Genomic DNA, 23,323 nt, shown 5'->3' with positions numbered 1-23,323 from the left:
GATCTCCAGCCTTGTGCTCGTCAACATTCTCACCTGAGTTAACAAGACGATTACTGAAATGATCTCAGCAGGTCCTTTAATGACAGCAATGAAATGCAGTGGAAAGGATTTTTTGGGATTAAGTTAATTTTCATAGCAAAGAAGGACTATGCAATTCATCTGATCACTCTTCATAACATTCTGGAGTATATGCAAATTGCTTTTATAAAAACTTAAGCAGCAACTTTTCCAATTTCAAATATTTATGTAATTCTCAAAACTTTGGCCACGACTGTAGAAGTAGAGAAATTGAAACTTGGAAATTTGGAAAAAAAAATTATTTTTGGGTAAATTTGGTATTTTTTTATAAATAAAAATGAATTTTTACTTCATTTTACCAGTGTCATGAAGTACAATATGTGACGAAAAAATAATCTCAGAATGGCCTGGATAAGTCAAAGCGTTTTAAAGTTATCGCCACTTAAAGTGACACTGGTCAGATTTGCAAAAAATGGCCTGGTCCTTAAGGTGAAATGTAGCCGTGTCCTTAAAGGGAGTCTGTCACCACATTTGAGCATATTAGACTGGTCAAATAGCGTTATATGTGCCACCCAGAACTTAAAAACGGTACCTTTGTTGTATCTAATGGAGTTTTCTTTCAGCCAAAAATGAACTTTTAAGATTCTGTAAATGCGCCCTCTCAAGTGCCCAGGGCGGCGTCTCAATCGTCCGAGCCCCGGGCAGCACCTCCTCAACAGCTCATAACCCCGCCCTCCGTGTGCCTCTGCCCGCCCCTTTACTCTCCTCCTCTCTCCTTTTCCACTGCGGCTGTGCGGTCAAATTCGTAGCGCAGTGGAAAAGGAGAGAGGAGGAGAGTAAAGGGGCGGGCAGAGGCAAACGGAGGGCGGGGTTATGAGCTGTTGAGGAGGCGCTGCCCGGGGCTCGGACGATTGAGACGCCGCCCTGGGCACTTGAGAGGGCGCATTTACAGAATCTTAAAAGTTAATTTTTGGCTGAAAGAAAACTCCATTAGATACAACAAAGGTACCGTTTTTAAGTTCTGGGTGGCACATATAACGCTATTTGACCAGTCTAATATGCTCAAATGTGGTGACAGACTCCCTTTAAGGGGTTAAAATAGCGAATGGCGTAAGGGAAAAAAGTGTAAAAATTTTCATTTCTTCTCTTACCCAATTTTTTTTTATAAAATGTGATCAAGAAGTCACGCACACTCCAAAATAGGATCAATAAAAACTACAGATTGTTCAGCAAAAAATTAGCCCCTAAGCAGCTCAGTATAAAAAAGTTATGGCGGTCAGAATATGGTGATATAAATGATAATTTTTTTTATCAAAGTTTAAATGTATTTTTACACTATTTAGACATAAAGAACCTATACATATGGGGTATCGTTGTAATCGTACTGACCCAGAGAATGAAGATCATGGGTCAGTTGTGCCGTAAATGAAATGCCGTAAGAACAAAACCCGTAAAACAGTCGAGTAATTGCGTTTTTTTTACCAATTCCACCCCCATTTGGAATTTTTTTACTGCTTTCCACTACAGTTTATGCCATAATTAATGGTGGCATTAGAAAGTAGAATTTGTCCCGAAAAGAATAAGCCCCATACAGCTATGTGACCGGAAATATAAAAACGTTATGGCTCGTAGAAAATAGGGAGGAAAAATGAAAATGCAAAAACAAAAAAAAAATCCGGTATCCTAAGGGTTAAAGGCATAGTGATCTTAGTGTATGTAAACTTTTGACATTGCAGAAAGTAATAAAAATGCCTTAAAACATTCTCTCTCTCTCTCTCTCTCTCTCTCATTATTCTGGCATTTGGCAAATAATAATAATTATGGTAATCCCTAATTGACCAAAAACAGGAAAGGTTTTTTCTGATTTCATGTCGGATATTGAGAAAAACGTACATCTGTGTCTTTTTATAGAGTGTATGGAAACTTCTGGTTCTATGGTGTATGTACAGGTATATGACGCTCCTCAGACATGACAGATGCTAAAGAGTTAAATAAAGGGGCAGCTGTGCCGGGTCGATGTGAGGCTCATGTACTAATTGATGACATCTACCGCAGTCTGCTCTTCCAGATGGTGCCTCTTAGTGGAGACCCCCAACCCCGGGGGGCAGCTTCATGTTCTGGATATTAGAATATCAATACCTAAGTCTTTGTGGAGGGGGGAGGGAGCGATGTGAGAAATCGGCAATATTAACCCTGAGATTTGGGCTCCTTTTTTCTGCTAAAAAGTGCACACAAGGATGCGTCCAGTCCTCCAGAGCCGGACCCTTCCCTATCCCCCCCGCCCTATGAGCCAGAAGAAACTGCAAGGGTCAGGGGTAAGTGAACTCACCTAGGCTTCGGGACGACACATTGTGCCCCCGTGTCCGCCCAGACTACTGCCACCCAGGCATTTTGATGTCTAGCTTTTGACCTTCTTAGAAGGGGGGAGCTGCGTTACATGGGGGTGAGGAAACGAAGGGTGCGTCATAGTGGCCTAAACCTTCACAGAAAGGGGAGCTGGGTTACATGGGGTGGGGGTGGGGGGTGTAGGGTGAGGCCCGGATAGAATGATCAAAATAATACAAACAGAAATTCTACGGAAGCAGACAGCTCCATACGCCGTGTAGTGGCCGTGCTGGGTACTGCAGCTCAGCTCCCATTCAAGTGAATGTCAGCCGAGCTACCGTGTGCTGGCGCCAGAAGCGACATGGAACCTTCCATCTGTTGTAGTTTCTGGCGCTGGCGGCCAGGGGTGGATTGGGAACTGAAAGTGGCCCTGGAAAAAAAATTACTTAGAAGTGGCCCCATGTTGTAGGCGGAGCCAAACTGGTAGAAGGTGTGGCCAAGCCAAGTGGGCGTTTTAGTTTTTTTTTGCAGGGCAATCTGTACTTTTTATTGATACCATTTTGAAATGTATATGCCTTTTTGGTGACAACAAAAAAGTGGAATTTTTTTTTTTATACCATGAATATAGTGACAATTTAAAAGCGGATACTAAAAAATGTTTAAGTATAGAGCGGTATCCCTATACCCTGTCAAAATAAGTGATCCATAGAGTGTTGGACCCCAGCCATAGGTAGAGTCCCCAAATGGGACAAAAAGGTACAAATTAAATGTTTAATAATATTAACCCTTCAGATACCGGAGGTTTTTTTTTTTTTGCGTTTTCATTTTTCTTCCCCATCTTTCTTTAGCCATAAGTTTTTTATTTTTCCATTCACATATCCGTATGAGGGCTTCTTGTTTGCGGGACAAGTTGTACTTTCTAATGCCGCCATTTAATATGGCATGCAATGTAGTAGGAAGCAGGGGAAAAATTCCAAATGGGGTGGAATTGGAAAAAATTAAAAAACGCAATTCCTCCACCGTTTTACGGGTTTTGGTCCCACGGTGTTCCCTTTGCAGCAGAACTGACCAGTGCCCTTCATTCTCCGGGTCAGTACGATTACAACGATACCACATATGTATAGGGTTTTCATGTCTGAATAGTGTAAAAATAAATGTAAACTTAAAAAAATAATAGTAATAATCACGATATTCTGATCCCCATAACTTTTTTTATAGTTATATCTACTGAGCTGTGTGGGGGCTCATTTTTTGCGGGACAATCTGTAGTTTTTATTGATACCATTTTGGAGTGTGTGTGACTTTTTGATCACATTTTATAAAAAAATTTGCGATAATAAAATAGCATTTTGCCCCATTTTTCCGTTACGTTATTTACCGTATTAGAGAAATATTTATATATTTTAATAGTACAGGCGTTTTCGTACGTAGTGATGTTTATATTTTTTGTTATTTATGTATTTATTTTTTTCTTCTACGGAAAGAGGGGCGATTTAAACTTTTAGATTTTTTTTAAAAATTATATATTTTTTAAGTTATTTTTTTAAAACTTTTTTAATGATTTTGAAGCTCGTATTTGAGCCTACAAAATCCAATTTATATATATATATGTATGTAAGAAAAAGGCAGCACTCCAAAAAAATAAAATTAAAAACACTCTTTATTCACCTCAGTGGCAATGGCGAAGTTTCGGCTCTGCACTAGAGCCTTTCTCAATATATATATATATTTTTTTTTTTATTCTGAACCCTCTTGGGTCTTTTAGAACCATAATTTGTACAGAATTACTAATTTCTTATGTTGGCCTGTCACCTGCTGGCCAAAATAAGAATTGCAGCTTTAATCTCTTTCTTTTTGAAGAGACCCAGGGTATTGAATTAAACTACTGACATCCTCATTGACCGCTGAGGTTTTTCACCTGATCACGGCATCTAAAGGCTTTAATGACCGCGATCGGCATTATTGCCGATCGCGTTCATTAGCCGTGGGTCTCTTCTGTTTGAAACAGCGGACATCCGCCGGCCACGCTGCCTGCTGCACGCACGAGCGGGCACCATGTTTCCACTTCGCTCCAGCGCCATAACGAATGGGTTCCAAAAAATTGTGAAAAAAAAACCAATATAAATTTGGTGTCGTCATCACTGTGCTGACATGCAGAATAAAGGAAACGTTTATTCTAAGGATAGGTCATCATTATCTGATTGGTGGGGGTCCGACACTTTACAGCGCCATTCATTGTGTAGCGGCCAGAGCAGGTTACTGCCGCGCCGACCTCATTGAAGTGAATGCAGTTAAGCCTCATTCACATGTCACTACTTAAATACTACTCTATACAGAGTCTATAAGATAAGCATCTTGTCTTGTATCGGCTCCCGGAGACGCTGCACTACATCCCACCTCTCCAGTAATCATTTCATAGGGACTGGTTTGGATTACCGAGCGGTCGTGAGCCCCCGTGGAGGAGGGGGTCCACCGTCCGTAATGTGCACATAGATGGGAGGAGAGGAGGAAGCAGATGTATTCTCATGTAGTAATAGTGACCCCCCCCCCTCCCCCACGCCTTATAGACAGTGTAAATATAAGAGGAGCTCCGCTGACAGCAGAGGGATCATCCTACAGAATGGAGCTGCCACCACCGCCCCGCACTCCTCTCCGCAGGTAATGTGCTCTGATATGTGTTGTATGTACAGATGTAGTAGAGCTTAATTTGCTCATTGTATATGCTTTGTGATAAATTTAATTATAGCTCTGCTGCGCCTTTCTCATTTAGCTCTGCTGTGCCTGCCATGTTCAGCTGTGGACTATCTGAGTCATTCAGCTCTGCTATATCTGCAACATTCAGCTCTGCTGTATGTGCATTATTCGGCTCTGTTGCATCTCCCCCATTCAGCTCTGCTGCATCTGCCACATTCAGCTCAGGGTGTCTGCCTCTTTCAGCTCGGCTATGGCTTCCTCATTCAGCTCTGCTGCATCTACCACATTCAGCACTGTCGCATGTGCATTATTCGGCTCTGCTGCATCTACCACTTTCAGCTCTGCTGCATGGGCATGTGCTTCAACTGTCATTTTTTTTTCCCACTTTCTGGTGCATGTGATTGCTATGATGTAGCTGAGCTGTAGGGTTCTCTATGGGTGCATCTCTGTAGAGCAGCAGTAAGGTGTGTGTTGTCATATATTGTCACATTGCACCAACCATTACTGATGCTAAGACCCTCACCCCTGGGATGGTCATCCAGCTTTCAAAGACCCTTGAATGGAAATTTCAACACTCAATGTCCGACAAACCCAAAAACAAGTCAACGGTAAATGTGGTTGTCGGACAGGTCCTGTCAATTGCAGTAGGGTCCTTCATATCTATGGGGACAGATCAACTAGGAAGTGTTTTTAACCAAGATAAGTGGCCACCCGATGGCCGCTTATCTCCACATTCCATAACATGTATATTCAGGCTGAGTATGGAGCTGGGGCAGACTGATACGTCTTTGTTGAGCTTGATTCACACTGTACTTTGATATCTTACAGAAAGTACCTTTAGATCCCTGACATGGAAGACGAGAAACAAGAGATACAGCGTAGACCCTGTGGTGGGGCCTGTCATGCCAATGAGATCCTACACAGCTTAAACAAAGACAGACAGAGCGGCTTATTTACAGATGTCATCCTTCGAGTCGATGGTCAGAGCTTCTTCTGCCACAAAGTCATCCTGTCTTCTGCAAGTTCTTACTTTAGAGCCATGTTTACCAGTGGTCTTAAGGAGAGTAGTGACCATGTGGTGGAACTTCATGACATCTGCCCTTCAGTGATGTCCCTGGTCCTGGACTTCATGTACCGAGGCAGGATTTCCATACAAGAAGACAATGTAGAGGATATCTTGCAGGCTTCGGATCGGCTCCGCCTCCACAGTCTTCGAGACGAGTGTGTGAAGTTTCTCGACTGCCATCTAGACCCTTACAACTGCGTTGGCATCATGAAGTTTGCAGACATGTTCTCCATCACTTCACTGTCTGAGAAGAGTAAGAGGATGATGGTGGAAGGTTTTGAGGAAGTCTCCCGCCATGAGGAGTTCTTAAAGTTGAGTAAGGAGGAACTGGTGGAGTATTTGTCCAACGATGACCTAGCGGTGAGTAAGGAAGAAGTGGTCTATGAAGCCGTCATGAGGTGGGTGAAGGATGGGGAAGGTCAAGGAAGAGCAGCTCTGAAGGAACTTTTGGAACATGTGAGATTACCCTTGCTGGACGTGACTTATTTTCTGGAGAAGGTGGAAAAGGACAAGACCATCCAAGAATGTTCTGAGTGCTTCCCTCTACTTCATGAGACTCGGATTTATCACATTCTTGGAGACACAACGAATTCTCGAAGCGTGAGACCAAGAAGGTAATGATGGAATGTCACGTTTATGGTAACTTTCTTGATCTCGTGACGTCACCATCTTCATATGATGTTTCTTATGGAGAACCCATAGATTGTTGCCATCCACCTTCTTTAGTGGTGTCTGGTTGAGGGAACCCATTTCAAATGTCCTTAGGGCAGAGAAAACCAATGTGTCTGTTTTTTACAGCCCAAAATAACTTGATCACAAATCAGGGACAGATAGCAAATCTGCAGGCTTCAGAGCTGAAATCTAACAGCATTCTCTACTTGTTCAGTGTCTGCTCAGAGATTGATCTGGTGATTTCCAACTGGGACTGTACAGTAATCTAGATTATGGAAGCCCAGCTATGCTAAGATGTGTCTGTTGCCAAGCTTCCTGAGTGAACAGAGCTGCTGCAATCTGGAATTTCAGGGCCCCATACAGGCAAACCAGGTGGCCCCTTCTGCACCGGCCCGTCTCAGATTCGTACCCAGTAAAGCCATATCTTTGTGTACTGCAGATATTGGGTTTTTAAAATTAGTGCCCGCTCAGGAGCTGAGTGGGTGCTATAGCTGCTTGCTGTTTTACACAGCAGACACCTGGTGGCAGGGTCTGTGATTGGCAACAACCCCTCAGATGTCATCGTCATTTGTGAATTACTGGGAGCGCTGTGCTTCCGGGGCCCGAACAGCTCCCCCGACGAGATCGTGGAAGTGGTTCAGTTGCTATGGTAGCCTTGGACCTTCTGGAGCCTCAGAGGCCTGTGAAGGTTCCTATCAAGCCCTGCCTGTGGCAAACGCTCTAATTGTCCCATAAGCTGCAATGGGTAATCTTTAGTATAAGGGATCAGACGATCATATGTTAAAGTCCCCTAGAGGGACAAAAAAAAAATAAACGTGATTTTTTTTTTTTTTAAAACAGAACAAAATAAAGATACAAAAATACAAATTACCCCCCCCCCCCTTTCCCCATTTTAAAAATAAATAAATAATAAAAATGTAAAGGTCATTAGTATAACTGCATCTCAAAGTGCCCAAACTATTAAAATAGAAAAGTATTTATCCCGTACGGTAAACGCTGCAACGGGAAAAAAAAATCTAAATGGCCAATTCAACATTTTTTGGTTGTTTCACTTCTTCAAAAAAATTCTATAAAAAGTGATCAAAAAGTCATAAAGACTCTAAAATGGTATCAATTAAAAACTACAATAAATGAGTACTATGTACTGATCAAAAACTTTTTGCGTGCAGAGGTTCTTTCAGTGGCGTCCCACAGCTCCACCACGCTCCGCAGCGTCACTGAAGAAGAGATAAGCTATCTCGAAACGCGTCTGGCCGGAATACCTGTGCGTTAATCAACTACGTAATATACACGGCCATGTGCTAAACTTCACCGTCAAGGAATACAATACCGCTTTACCTACGAAACTAACAGACGGACCAACTCTCACAAGAATTGGGACACGATCCTGAAAGACGCTGCAAATCGAAGCCGACACTGCTGGAGCGCGGTGGAGCTGTGGGACGCCACTGAAAGAACCTCTACACGCAAAAAGTTTTTGATCAGCGCAACGTATCGTGAGTACTAAACATCAAATGTGAACATTGCATTTTCCACAAACGGGTGAACTTGATTGACTCTGAAAGGTGGGACTACGTAGGAATTGTGTCCCCTTCATACAAAGATCAGAAGCCCCACATATACGGACTGATTACGGTACATGGCACCTGCCATCGGGATTTCTGCCTCTATACATATAGAGAGCCAAAGTAGAATCCTGCTCATACAGTGAGATCAATCGATGGATTTGTCATTTTAATATTCTTTATTTTACTATTTTTACGTATATCTTTTATTGAATTAGATGTATTGCACTTAGGTATATTTGACGGTTTTATTACATAATAAATTTGTACGTTTCCACATATCCTCGAAGTGAGTGTCGGTTCAATTTCCAAACTACAATAAGTGAGCGCTCGCACGGCTCCGTAGACACAAATATAAAAAAAAGTTAATATAAACGTGGTATCGCTATAATTGTACTGGCAGAATTGTGTTGTTTTTTTTTTTACCCAATTCCACCCCTTTTAGAATTATTTTTCCAGCTTCCCACTACAATTGTAAATGGTACAATTAGAAAGTACAACTAGTCCCACAAAAAAAAAAAAAAAAGTCCTCACGGCTATGAAGAAAAAAAAAAAAAAAAAGGTTATGGCTCCGGGGTGGCAGGGAGTAGATTAAAAAAAAAAAAAAAACTGAAAATCGCTGCACCAGGAAGGGGTTAATTTCTCTAAACTTTTTTTTTAATTAGTTATTGAAGGGAAAAAATGCACCATTTTTTTTACGTTGTTTACTGATTAGTGTGAATAATATCTTCATTGTATTGTGCAGGTTGTTATGGTTACAGGGATACTTTTATTATAATGGTTTTTGCTCCATTATTTAGTATTTTTTTTTGGTAACTATTAGTTTATTGGTTTGAACCCCAGACCTTCTGTATACCAGGCACTACTAATCTATGACAGTGCAGGTCTATAGAGTAGGGGTGAACCTGCTGCCGGCCGTCCAGGAAGGTCTAGGGTTCAGTTCACAGCAGAGACGTGTCATGCCGTTTCTTTACTAGAAGGTGAGGTAGAAAAATATGACTTTTACTTTCCAGCTTTGCTTTTATAATAAAAGTTCAATTTTTCTGCAAAGTTGATGTTGCTACAAAAAACATAACGGAGCAAAAACCATGACAATGAATATGTCTCTGTCACATATCACATTTAATAGCCATTTTGTATCCCTGTAATCATAATAACCCGCACAATACAGTGAGCACGTTATTTATGGCGGACGGTAAAAAGCAGGAATAAAAACGCCACAATTCTGTCCTTCATTTTATTTATTTAACATTATATCTGTGAAGAAAACAGTAAAACGAATTACTAGCTTTTTAGGCACAGAACACCCTTTGTGTGCAGCGGAATAGTGTAGGGCTGAGTGTGCCGCCTCATACTGCAGGTCTGGGGTTCAGTTCCTAACACAGACTATTCAAATATTTTCTTTAGTAAATGTCTATGTGTTGAGAGAGGACACCTCCCCCAACCAACATGGCAGTGAATTGCCACACAGCTTCATTACTGCAGCTCTGGAGTACGCAGTTACTGCACCAGCAGAATAGTGAGTGCAGCTCTGGAGGATAATACAGGATGTAACTCAGGATCAGTACAGGATAAGTAATGTAATGTATGTACACAGTGACTGCACCAGCAGAATAGTGAGTGCAGCTCTGGAGTATAATACAGGATCAGTACAGGATAAGTAATGTATGTACACAGTGACTGCACCAGCAGAATAGTGAGTGCAGCTCTGGAGTATAATACAGGATGTAACTCAGGATCAGTACAGGATAAGTAATGTATGTACACAGTGACTGCACCAGCAGAATAGTGAGTGCAGCTCTGGAGTATAATATAGGATGTAACTCAGGATCAGTTCAGGATAAGTAATGTAATGTATGTACACAGTGACTGCTCCAGCAGAATAGTGAGTGCAGCTCAGGGGTATAATACAGGATGTAACTCAGGATCAGTACAGGATAAGTAATGTAATGTATGTACACAGTGACTCCACCAGCAGAATAGTAAGTGCAGCTCTGGAGTTTAATACAGGATGTAACTCAGGATCAGTATAGGATAAGTAATGTAATGTATGCACACAGTGACTGCACCAGCAGAATAGTGAGTGCAGCTCTGGAGTATAATACAGGATGTAACTCAGGATCAGTACAGGATAAGTAATGTAATGTATGTACACAGTGACTGCACCAGCAGAATAGTGAGTGCAGCTCTGGAGTATAATACAGGATGTAACTCAGGATCAGTACAGGATAAGTAATGTAATGTATGTACACAGTTACTCCACCAGCAGAATAGTGAGTGCAGCTCTGGAGTATAATACAGGATGTAACTCAGGATCAGTACAGGATAAGTAATGTATGTACACAGTGACTGCACCAGCAGAATAGTGAGTGCAGCTCTGGAATATAATACAGGATGTAACTCAGGATCAGTACAGGATAAGTAATGTCATGTATGTACACAGTGACTCCACCAGCAGAATAGTGAGTGCAGCTCTGGAGTATAATACAGGATGTAACTCAGGATTAGTACAGGATAAGTAATGTAATGTATGTACACAGTGACTGCACCAGCAGAATAGTGAGTGCAGCTCTGGAGTATAATACAGGATGTAACTCAGGATTAGTACAGGATAAGTAATGTAATGTATGTACACAGTGACTCCACCAGCAGAATAGTGAGTGCAGCTCTGGAGTATAATACAGGATGTAACTCAGGATTAGTACAGGATAAGTAATGTAATGTATGTACACAGTGACTGCACCAGCAGAATAGTGAGTGCAGCTCTGGAGTATAATACAGGATGTAACTCAGGATTAGTACAGGATAAGTAATGTAATGTATGTACACAGTGACTCCACCAGCAGAATAGTGAGTGCAGCTCTGGAGTATAATACAGGATGTAACTCAGGATCAGTACAGGATAAGTAATGTTATGTATGTACACAGTGACTGCACCAGCAGAATAGTGAGTGCAGCTCTGGAGTATAATACAGGATGTAACTCAGGATCAGTACAGGATAAGTAATGTTATGTATGTACACAGTGACTCCACCAGCAGAATAGTGAGTGCAGCTCTGCAGTATAATACAGGATGTAACTCAGGATCAGTACAGGATAAGTAATGTATGTACACAGTGACTCCCCCAGCAGAATAGTGAGTGCAGCTCTGAGGTATAATACAGGATGTAACTCAGGATAAGTAATGTATGTACACAGTGACTCCACTTCTGTATAGATTAATTTTAGAGATAAAATGTTTTTCAAAGATGAACATACTTTTTTGGGTCACTATGTCCGGATGATTTTTCACACGTCTCTATTCTGTAATTTTCCAGGTTCATGGACGTGTCGGAGATCATTATTGTTATTGGCGGCTGCGACAAGAAAGGAAACCTAAAGTTACCGTACATAGATAGGTATGATCCCCGGACGGGGCAGTGGACGGCGCTCTCCATGTTTCCTGGATTCACTCAGTCTGAGACGGCTCTGTGCACCCTGAAGAATAACATTTATGTCTCTGGTAAGAAGTAGGATTGGGAGATCTTGCTGGTGAATTCCGGCCATTTAAGCACTGACCCTGGAAATGCCCCAAATCCACCTGGGGTCGCCCTCTTCCCTGCCCATTTTTAGCCCAGGACAGGCCAAATGTGCTGAGATTGCCTGTAAAAATTAGGAGCAGTACCTGCAACTTTCAGAACTGTTGCCATCTACTCGTAATGCTTCATTTCACCAGTACAAAGACTGAAGACTCTATAGCTCGAAAAATAGTGACTTTATTTATTTTTGCAGTTTTCCCCAAATGAAACTAAGAAAAAATATTGAAAAAAATATATTAATAAAAGCTCTAGGCGTCGCTTGAAAAAAAACCAAAAACATTGCAAAAAATTATTTTGGTGGTTCAACAAATAACAAAGGTAAGGTCGTTAAATCACCACAGGTGAAAAACTGTCTGGTCATTAACGGGTTAAAGTGGCTATCCAGGATTTGATAATTGATGACCGATCCCTATAATGAGATCAGCACCAGTCCAACACCCCGCGCCCTGTGCCTGAACTACACAGCGCCAGCCATTGTGTAGTGGCCAAAGCTGGTTACTGCAGCGCTGCTCCCATTGAAGTGATTGAATGGAGGTGTGTACAGTCGTGGCCAAAAGTTTTGAGAATGACACAAATATTAGTTTTCACAAAGTTTGCTGCTAAACTGCTTTTAGATCTTTGTTTCAGTTGTTTCTGTGATGTAGTGAAATATAATTACAGGCACTTCATACGTTTCAAAGGCTTTTATCGACCATTACATGACATTTATGCAGAGTCAGTATTTGCAGTGTTGGCCCCTCTTTTTCAGGACCTCTGCAATTCGACTGGGCATGCTCTCAATCAACTTCTGGGCCAATTCCTGACTGATAGCAACCCATTCTTTCATAATCACTTCTTGGAGTTTGTCAGAATTAGTGGGGGGGGTTTTGTCCACCCGCCTCTTGAGGATTGACCACAAGTTCTCAATGGGATTAAGATCTGGGGAGTTTCCAGGCCATGGACCCAAAATGTCAACGTTTTGGTCCCCGAGCCACTTGGTTATCACTTTTGCCTTATGGCCCGGTGCTCCATCGTGCTGGAAAATGCATTGTTCTTCACCAAACTGTTGTTGGATTGTTGGAAGAAGTTGCTGTTGGAGGGTGTTTTGGTGCCATTCTTTATTCATGGCTGTGTTTTTGGGCAAAATTGTGAGTGAGCCCACTCCCTTGGATGAGAAGCAACCCCACACATGAATGGTCTCAGGATGCTTTACTGTTGGCATGACACAGGACTGATGGTAGCGCTCACCTTTTCTTCTCCGGACAAGCCTTTTTCCAGATGCCCCAAACAATCGGAAAGAGGCTTCATCGGAGATTATGACTTTGCCCCAGTCCTCAGCAGTCCATTCACCATACTTTCTGCAGAAGATCAATCTGTCCCTGATGTTTTTTTTGGAGAGAAGTGGCTTCTTTGCTGCCCTTCTTGACACCAGGCCATCTTCCAAAAGTCTTCGCCTCACTGTGCGTGCAGATGCGCTCACACCTGCCTGCTGCCATTCCTGAGCAAGCCATGCACTGGTGGCACTCCGATCCCGCAGCTGAATCCTCTTTAGGAGACGATCCTGGCGCTTGCTGGACTTTCTTGGACGCCCTGAAGCCTTCTTAACAAGAATTGAACCTCTTTCCTTGAAGTTCTTGATGATTCTATAAATTGTTGATTGAGGTGCAATCTTAGTAGCCACAATATCCTTGCCTGTGAAGCCATTTTTATGCAACGCAATGATGGCTGCACGCGTTTCTTTGCAGGTCACCATGGTTAACAATGGAAGAACAATGATTTCAAGCATCACCCTCCTTTTAACATGTCAAGTCTGCCATTTTAACCCAATCAGCCTGACATAATGATCTCCAGCCTTGTGCTCGTCAACATTCTCACCTGAGTTAACAAGACGATTACTGAAATGATCTCAGCAGGTCCTTTAATGACAGCAATGAAATGCAGTGGAAAGGATTTTTGGGGATTAAGGTAATTTTCATGGCAAAGAAGGACTATGCAATTCATCTGATCACTCTTCATAACATTCTGGAGTATATGCAAATTGCTATGATAAAAACTTAAGCAGCAACTTTTCCAATTTCCAATATTTATGTAATTCTCAAAACTTTTGGCCACGACTGTAGTTCCAGCGCCGGGATGTCAGATCCCCGCCAGTATGATATTGATGGGTCATGCACGCAGCAAATCGTGGATACGCAAAAAAAAACACAGATCCCGACCCGAGGGCACCACAAGTGGGTGCTGCAGCAGGGCCATGGGATATGAGCGCTTCCATTGTGGAAGTGCTTATCTCTCGCTGTCCTCAGGACGGCGATACGGTCATATACTGCGGCAGGGCACGGGAGTGTCGTCTCCCTGCCCGTTACCTCTAGGCTTCAAGCCTATCAAAGCCACCAGCGCAGGCTGTGTGATGACATCATCATCATCGTGGGATGGGCAGCATACAGCGCAGGACACAGGCCAGGAGAGGCCTGCACCGCATCGCTGACAGCTGCACGGGGGTAAGAATGGGGAAGGGGGCGAAAGGAGCACTATGGGGGCATCTACTGGGGGCACTAAATAGGGGCATTTTGTACTGACGCACATTATGGGGGGCACTATAGGGACATTAGTTCAGCTAGGGGGACTAAGGGTATTTATTTATTTTTTTGCTGGCACACAAAAGGGGGCATTGGCACACATTATGGGGGTGCTATTAGGACATTAACTATTGGGGGCACTAAGAGGATATATATTTTTATGTACTGGCACACAGAAGGGGGGCATTTTTTGTACTGTCACACATGGGGGCACTATGGGGAGAGACATTGGCTCTACTGGGGGCACTAAACGGAGGTATTTTTTGTACTGGCACACACAATAAAGGGTCTTTTTTTTTTTTTACAGGTGCACACATAAAGGGGCATTTTTGTACTTGCGCACATTATAATAGGGGTAGTTGTTGTACTAGCACATATTATAAGGCTACTTTCACACTGGCGGTTTGATTTTCCGTTTCTGAGATCCGTCATGGGCTCTCACCGGCGGTCCAAAACGGATCAGTTTTTCCCTAATGCATTCTGAATGGAAAAGGATCCGCTCTGAATGCGTCAGTTTGCATCCAATCAGTCTCCATTCCGCTCTGGAGGCCGCCTGCAGCTTTTTTCTGTCCGCCATGTGGTGCGGAGCGAGACGGATCCTGGCACACAATGTAAGTCAATGGGGACGGATCCGTTTTCTCTGACACAATAGAAAACGGATCCGTCCCCCATTGACTTTCAATGGTGATCAGGACATAATACACCTGGATCCGTTCATGACGGATGCATGCGGTTATATTATTGTAACAGAAGCGTTTTTGCAGATCCATGACGGATCCGCAAAAACCGCTAATGTGAAAGTAGCCTAAGGGGGCATTTTTTTGTACTTGATCAAACTATAAGGGGGGACTTTTTCTACTGTCACACATTATAAGGAGAATTGTTACTACTAGAGGGTATTACGGTGAGCTTTATTACTACTGTGGTACTAAGGGCAACATGATTACTAGCATGAGCACTATGGGCACTATTACTACTAAGTATAATCTGGGAGATAATTATTGGTCAGACTTTTGGGAACACTATTTCTACGGGGGCACCCTGGTACAGTATCAGCTTAGCACAATTATTTTTGGGGGGCATTATGCTTACGGCAGTATTACTGTCAGGGACACTGTTTGCAGTTATTTTTAGGGCACTGTGTGCCAGTAATTATTGAAGGGGGCGCTATCTGTGTGGTAGTAGTATTTTCAGGGGTCGGTTTCTGCAGTATAGTATTGGGGGGGCAGGATGGGGTGTTGAGAAGATGAGGAGGAGGATGGAAAAGTAGGAAACTAAGACGTCTGTTTGTCAAACTCTGCAGAGACGAGAGATGGCTGAAAGAAGTCATCATGGCGGTCTGGTCTGAAAGGAGAAGATGAGGAACGAGAACATCTACATCAGAGGAGACATCACTGGATGGAAGAGGTATGGGGCGCTGTATTACCCTGGATGTAAGAGGTATGGGGTGCTGTATTACCCGGTATCTTTTGTAGCGCCGTATGTAATGTTAGGAGGGAAGAATTAAGGCGCCGTTACAATTTTCGTCTCAGGAGTCATAGGTTTTAAGCTTCTGGCAGTAATGGGAATTGTTCTCATTCACTGTCAACAAGCAGAGATCTTGTAAATGTTGAGGGATTGTGACACCAAGTTTATTTAGAAAGCTGCAGAACTTTCCATTATACAGTGATGGAGGGTTATAAAACTGTACCGGCCCTTTAACTGCGGGGAGAATTGTGGATACATTGTATTACATTGGATGTGATTGCAACAGATTAGCTTTACTTTCCTCTTTCAGGAGGTCATATAAACAGCCGCCATGTCTGGATGCTCAACATTCAGATTAACAGCTGGGTAAAGATGGCGTCATTGAACGCAAAGCGGTGGAGGCACGGGATGGTCACCTTAAAGGGACAGGTACGCCTAATGAAACCAGGCGCTGGCTTGCGGACGGATATGTTCACATGTTCCAACAACATTTTCTTTTATCTTGCTCAGTTATATCATGTCTTACACTCCATTCACATCCAGAGCTGCACTCGAAATTCAGCTGGTTTCCTGCACAACTTCTGGTTCACATTCTTTAGGGTACATGCCCTGCTCTGGTGCAATATTGGACATATGGTCTTACATTTTATACATACTAAGCAAAGTAATCTCCTGCAGTACAATACTTCAGATAAGGTGATTTTGCTTATGCAAATTGATTCCATATGACAATCGACAGAAGTATGACTGCAGCTCTGGATGTGACTGGAGTATAATGTATCTCAATGTGAAGCATTTTCTAAAATATCCCCCTTCCCGTAAAAGGAAATAATCACATTTTTTTAAAAATGTTCTCAATTTGTTTTCCATAGATTTACGCTGTCGGTGGATTCGACGGTGCAAAGAGGTTGTCCTCGGTGGAGAGGTACGACTCGTTCACTAACGTCTGGTCTCCTGTGACCCCCATGTTGGAAGCTGTGAGCTCGGCGGCGGTAGTCTCCTGCCTGAACAAGCTCTATGTCATTGGCGGGGCTGTGGAGGATTTTGGGAACACAGATAAGGTATATGGCGGTGCATATAATGATAAGTGTTATGCATAGATGAAGCAGAGCTGAGTGTGCTGGTCATGGGTTACCATTGTTCTCATGTAGACTGCAACCTCCAGCTGTTGTACAATTACATCTCCCAGCATGCTTTGTCAGCCACAGGCATACTAGGGGTTGTAGTTTCATGACAGACGGAGAACCGCAGGTTGCAGACCACTAGAGACAATGCAGGAGAGACATCACCCCTGTATACAGATCAGCATTCACAGCGTTGCGCTGTTATTACATAACTGTGTGCAATGCTTTTTGTGCAAGTTTGGGGAAAAAAGGGACATAAAACACCAAGTTCCAAACTAAAATGAATGTAGGGCATGCTGGTAGTTGTAGTCCTAAAACAGTTGGCAAGCCACAGGTTTGAGACCAAAGTCCGTTCTATGTTCTGGTGCACAGTAATGTAACACCAGCATCAATGATCTCTATACAAAGAGAAAGGCAGGAGAGACACAGAGGACATGGTCTCTCCTGCATCTTCCAGATTTCTTGTATCTTCCCCGAAATTCTTCAATTCTTCTCCGTTCTGAAACCACTTGACATTTTCCTTCTGCTTCAGGTCCAATGTTACCACCCTGAGGAGGAGGAATGGACCTACGTGTCTCCGGCCCCTTTCTCTAAGGGCGGCATCAGTGGAGTCGAAATTGACGGGACGATCTACGTTGTCGGGGGACTAACGAGCACGATCTTCAGCTACCGACCAAGTACGGACCGGTGGAGTGAGGAGGTGGTTTTACCAGAACCCCTGGTGAGGACCGCCGTATAGTCTCCGAATGACGTCATATAACCTGCCAGGGCCGGATCTGTGGGTGCACGGGGCTGGTTCGGGAGGAGGGGGCTGAATATTTTTAGCTGATGGAGTCTTAAAGGGACCTTTCGTGACGACACCTGGGCAGGCGCAGAAAGTCTGCGATTGTGTTTATAGACTGACTGATAACCTGCACCCTTTGACCCCAACTGTTTCATTAAAGGGTGTGTAGACATTTGCAACTATATTCTATACTTCTCCAATGCATCTTAGATGAAAAATAAAGCAACTTGTGTTCATAAACAATCTGTTTGTTTGTGTTTTCAGCTCTTATGCAGAGCTATGTGTCACCATGGTTACAGACTGCAAACAAGCACTGTGTAGTCTGATCCTGCAGTCACGGGTCACCCTCCCCCCCTTTTTTGTGATCACCTATGGACAGGAGAAGACGGAATTAACACAAAGCTGCAGGATCAGACTACACAGTATTGTTTATGGACTGTAACCTGAACACATGGGAGCTGCGTGCACAAAACGGTAGATTTAAAATAAATTAATAAATTTCCTTGATTTATTATTTCATAGGCATTAAAGCTATAGGAAATGGATTGCAAAAGTATGCACGTCCCTTATGTTTATTTATTTCTTAGACACCTCCTGCAGCCTCCTCCGTTTTCCTAAATCAGTGTTTCTGTTTTCCTTCAGGAAAGCTGCGGTGCGGCGGTCTACGGGGGAAAGCTCTACATAATGGGAGGCAGAGGTGAAAACGGAGAAGCCACGGACAGATGTTTAGTGTTTGATCCCGAGACCAAGCAAGTTTCTGAAGATCGACCATTACTCCGGTCAACTAGCCATCATGGCTGCGTCACCGTCCTCCAGAAACTGAGGATGTGATTGGACGTCAGACCTTAATTCTTAGTGTCGGGCCCTAAAGGCAGAGAACAAAGAAGGAGGGGATATAAGATACCTGTTGGCGGATAAACTGATGACCAGCAAGACATGGATACTGCTCACTGTGGATACAACAAGGATGGGCGCTCCTCGGGGGTGGGGGGACTTTAGGGGATGATCAGAGGGGGAGAAAATTAGACCATGCACTGTTGGCCCTGCCCTACAGCGCAGCTTTGTGTGCAGATTAATTTAGTAAAATATCTTTATATGGATCAGACCTCCATTTTTCTGATACAAATTCCCTGCACAGCCATGGAACTGAATGATAAAATGCTGACTGCCTGCAGCCACCACTAGATGGAGCTCAAGAGCTTATTGCATGTGATTTATACAGTCACCACTAGAGGGAGCTCAGGAGCTTAATGCATGTGATTTATACAGCCACCACCAGATGGAGCTCAGGAGCTTACTGAATGTGATTTATACAGCCGCCACCAGATGGAGCTCAGGAGCTTACTGAATGTGATTTATACAGTCACCACTAGATGGAGCTCAGGAGCTTACTGCATGTGATGTATACAGCCACAACAGAGGGAGCTCAGGAGCTCACTGCATGTGATTTATACAGTCACCACCAGATAGAGCTCAGAAGCTTACTGCATATGATTTATACAGCCACCACCAGATGGAGCTCAGGAGCTTACTGTATGTGATTTATACAGTCACCACTAGAGGGAGTTCAGGAGCTTACTGTATGTGATTTATACAGTCACCACTAGAGGAAGCGCAGGAGCTTACTGCATGTGATTTATACAGTCACCACTAGAGGGAGCACAGGAGCTTACTGCATGTGATTTATACAGCCACCACTAGAGGGAGCGTAGGAGCTTACTGCATGTGATTTATACAGCCGCCACCAGATGGAGCTCAGGAGCTTACTGCATGTGATTTATACAGTCACCACTAGAGGGAGCGCAGGAGCTTACTGCATGTGATTTATACAGTCACCACTAGAGGGAGCTCAGGAACTTACTGCATGTGATTTATACAGTCACCACAGAGGGAGCTCAGGAGCTTACTGCATGTGATTTATACAGTCACCACTAGATGGTGCTCAGGAGCTTACTGCATGTGATTTATACAGTCACCACTAGAGGGAGTGCAGGAGCTTACTGCATGTGATTTATACAGTCACTGCAGAGGGAGCTCAGGAGCTTACTGCATGTGATTTATACAGCCACCACTAGAGGGAGCTCAGGAGCTTACTGCATGTCAATTATACAGCCACCACTAGAGGGAACTCTGGATCATGTATGTTGTAAGCTCCCCCTAGTAATGGCTGCAGGCAGCCAGGATTTTGTTATGTGACTGTAGAAAGTAGAGGATATGGAGCTCTGTGTCAGGACAATGAAGTGCCATCCTATATTAAAGTACATTATGTACAGAATTTTCTGAGCTGCTGTCCTTGTATGTGGCAGCGCTATCCTCTCGTGCTCCCTTCTGTAGAGCTCTTACTGGACTGTAATGTGAAGGCCTTTTTGGCTCCTTATTTATATATTATTTAAAGTTTTTTTCCAGGTGTAGGATATTAATGGACTATCCTCTGGATAGGTTATCAATATCAGGCCAGAAGAGGTCTGACTCCCAGCTGTTTGAAGAGGCTGAGGTGCCCTGGTGAATGCTGAGGCCACTTCCTAGGCCAGTGACGTCAAGTTCATGGGTGACATGGCCTTCAAGTGAATAGGGATAAGCTGCGATACCAAGCACAGCCACTATCTATTGGATGGCGCTGTTCTAGGTAAGCAGGTAGAAGGCCGCAGCACCCACAGGAGCTCCACTGCCTTTTTAAGCAGCTGGTTGGTGGCAGTGCTGGGACTCAGACCCCCACCGATCAGATACTGATGACCTATCCTTGTATGTGTCACATTGCTGGAATCACTGACATCTACTGTACAATAAAAACGTGAAAACTAGCTTCCGATATCTTCTATCTAGGCTGAGATGCAAACACAATTTGTCAGGCCCAAATCAAGCCTGAGGCTGCACTACTGAGACATTTTGTATTTATATGAGAGTTCAGGTCCATTCACACGTCCGTAGTGTATTGCGGATCCGCAATGCACACCCCCATAGAACTGCCTATTCTTGTCCGCAGTTTTTTTTCGGGAGCCGCGGACCGGAGAATCGGGGCCGCGCTCCAGAAATGCGGATGCGGAGAGCACATAGTGTGCTCTCCGCATCCATTCCGTACCCGTAGAGAATGAATGGGTTCGCACCCGTTCCGCACAATTGCGGACCACACTTGCGGACGTGTGAATGGAGACGTAAACGTCTTTATCAGTTATTATTAAAAGTGTTAACCAATATATATATATATATATTGTTTTTTGTTCGATTTTGTCTGTTTTAATATTTTTTATGTGACTTCACCCCAAAAAATACTGAAATATTGCAGTTTCCAAACTGGCCACCTCTTTTCTATAGCTCGCTTGTCAGCTTTGCTGTATAGATTGGGACCGAAGGAGCAGTGTCATTTCATTAGACTGCTCAGCATCCCCGTCGCTTCTTCTGTCCTTGTCGGTATCCGCCATGGTATCAGGTGACGGTGGCCAGGAACTCTTGGCTACAGAGGTGCAGCGGCTATGGGCAGAGTGTCACAGCTACGGCCGACGAGTCGCTTCAATATGGATGACAAGTCAGAGAACGGAAGGATGCGGAATGGTCCAAATAGACAGCGTTATCGCAATTCATGCGATTCTCATCTTCTTTGTGTGGCGCCAAATCAATTAGAGGTATAAGTATGAGTGCACCATACTGCTTTCATAATGAGACCAGACACACCAGTTGTATCCATCCTCCCTGAGCAAGAGAGCTTTATTCAAGTTACATTCACTTAAATAGCAGACATGACATCACAAAAGGGGTGTTCCTTAAGAAAAGACGATTGGCTCCTTAACTTGATAGGGGTGGTTTCAACAACTTTAACTCTGAGCTTCATTGGCACGTTCAAAATGGCAATCTAACTCCCCCTCCCCCCAGTGACCTTAAGACAAAGAAATGCACATGAGGCTCACACATCTGGTTTGCCGCCATCTAGTGGACGAAAATGTGTACTACAGAATGTTTACATTATATATATATATAGAGAGAGAGAGAGAAATAAATCCCATCTCTCACAAATCCTTCCTTTTGCGGGAAATAGACCAAAAGGTGAACAGGCATCCTCCCGGCATCTCCTAACGGTCACCGATGACCATCATCAGCGGGAGGTCGTTCATTTCCTGAGTTGACCCCTTCCTGTAGATATGCCTGCAGGGGTCTCACGGCAAAAGGTTGCACATGGAGTGAATGGTGCGGGCTCAGGAGCTGCGCTCAAGTCATCAGCTGCAGGCGCCTGATGTAATATACAGCCGATGTCCTGCCGCAACTCACACAGTCAGTAGCGAGTGCGGAGTTTAGGTGATATCTGTTGTCTTTTCTTTCTTTCTCTTTCCTTCCTTTCTTCCTTACTCTTGTTTCTTTTTCTCTTACTCTCTTTCCTTTCTTTTGTATGCCTTACTATTCTTTTTCTCTTCCCTTCCTCCTTCCTTTTTTCATTCTTTTTTCTTTCTTGCTCTTCTTTCTTTCTCTCTGTCTTTCTTGTTTTCTTTTTCTTTCTTTATTTCCTTCTCTTTGTCTTTCTTTCTCTCTTTTCTTCCCCGTTCTTGTAATCTGTGGGGCACCATCTGTCAGACCCCCACTGATCAGATGCTTATCCTAAGGCTGGAAACACCCAAGCAGTTTTCATTCAGCTCTGTAAAAAAAAAAAAAAAATGCCCCAAGAGCTGTGATCGAAGCCTCAATTAAACTTTCAAGTTAAAGGGGTCTTCTGGGTTCAGAGCTGAACCTGGACATACCCACATCTTCACCCAGGCAGCCCCCCCTGATATAAGCATTAGAGTATTTCATGCTCCCCTTTCCCCTGCGCAGAGCAAAGGCAATTTTTGGAGATCTGATGACGCACTGGGCTCTCCATAAGGACTGCTAGGCGGGGGCTTTCTCCTAGCAGTGTTGTGGGTGACGTCACCGGCTCTGATGGGCCGGCTTTAGCGCTGCCCTTACCGTTATACAGACTAGGGCAGTGCCCGCCCATTAGTGCCGGTGACGTCACCGGGCTCACTGCTGGGCTTTAGCATGAAATGCTCCAATGCTCATATCCGGTGGGCTGCCTGGGTGAAAATGTGGGTATGTACGGGTTCAGCTCTGAACCCAGACAACCCCTTTAGATGTATTTTTCTAGTTTATTTTCTGTCACTAATTATATTAAAAATAACTATTCAGAAATGTTGACGTTTTCACACTGGCCACTGAACCCCATAATCATCAGAAACTTCCAGTTCTGTGGGATCTGCTTCTCATTATCATTTAAGGCAGCATTACAATGACAGATAACACAGGATCCACCATTCATAGTAGGAGATGCACAGAACTTGTCTGCTCCCCCTCCCTGCACAATGAACTCTACATAGGTCACAAAGCACACCCACAAAGTGAACGAGTCGTCTTCAGACTAGAGATTCCTATGGTCCACGTGCTAGGTGTGAAGCAGATTTATGAAAGCTGTTGAAGGACTTGTCTCAGAGAATAAAAAATCTCAGCCGAGCCCTC

General features: G+C 43.6%; 1 protein-coding gene across 3 annotated transcripts in view; it reads left to right on the top strand.

The window, feature by feature from the left end:
- The window catches only part of LOC120996515 (kelch-like protein 35), a 29,281-nt gene extending 9,615 nt beyond the window's left edge, over positions 1 to 19,666 (top strand). Inside the window, exons 1-7 of one of the 3 annotated variants that reach the window (XM_040426461.1) lie at positions 4,872 to 5,001; positions 5,866 to 6,717; positions 11,658 to 11,842; positions 16,251 to 16,369; positions 16,813 to 17,001; positions 17,597 to 17,785; positions 18,491 to 19,666. In XM_040426461.1, coding sequence (XP_040282395.1) covers positions 5,888 to 6,717; positions 11,658 to 11,842; positions 16,251 to 16,369; positions 16,813 to 17,001; positions 17,597 to 17,785; positions 18,491 to 18,679 — 1,701 coding nt within the window. In that variant the 5' untranslated portion in view covers positions 4,872 to 5,001; positions 5,866 to 5,887 and the 3' untranslated portion in view covers positions 18,680 to 19,666. Of the gene's footprint in view, positions 1 to 4,871; positions 5,002 to 5,865; positions 6,718 to 11,657; positions 11,843 to 16,250; positions 16,370 to 16,812; positions 17,002 to 17,596; positions 17,806 to 18,490 lie in introns of those variants that run through there. The other 2 variants (XM_040426462.1, XM_040426463.1) reach the window with 2 other exon arrangements.
- Positions 19,667 to 23,323: the final 3,657 nt, after the last annotated feature.

This window comes from Bufo bufo, chromosome 3, assembly GCF_905171765.1.
Source record: "Bufo bufo chromosome 3, aBufBuf1.1, whole genome shotgun sequence".
Lineage (NCBI taxonomy): Eukaryota > Metazoa > Chordata > Amphibia > Anura > Bufonidae > Bufo > Bufo bufo.
This window is presented reverse-complemented; position numbering and strand designations above follow the sequence as displayed.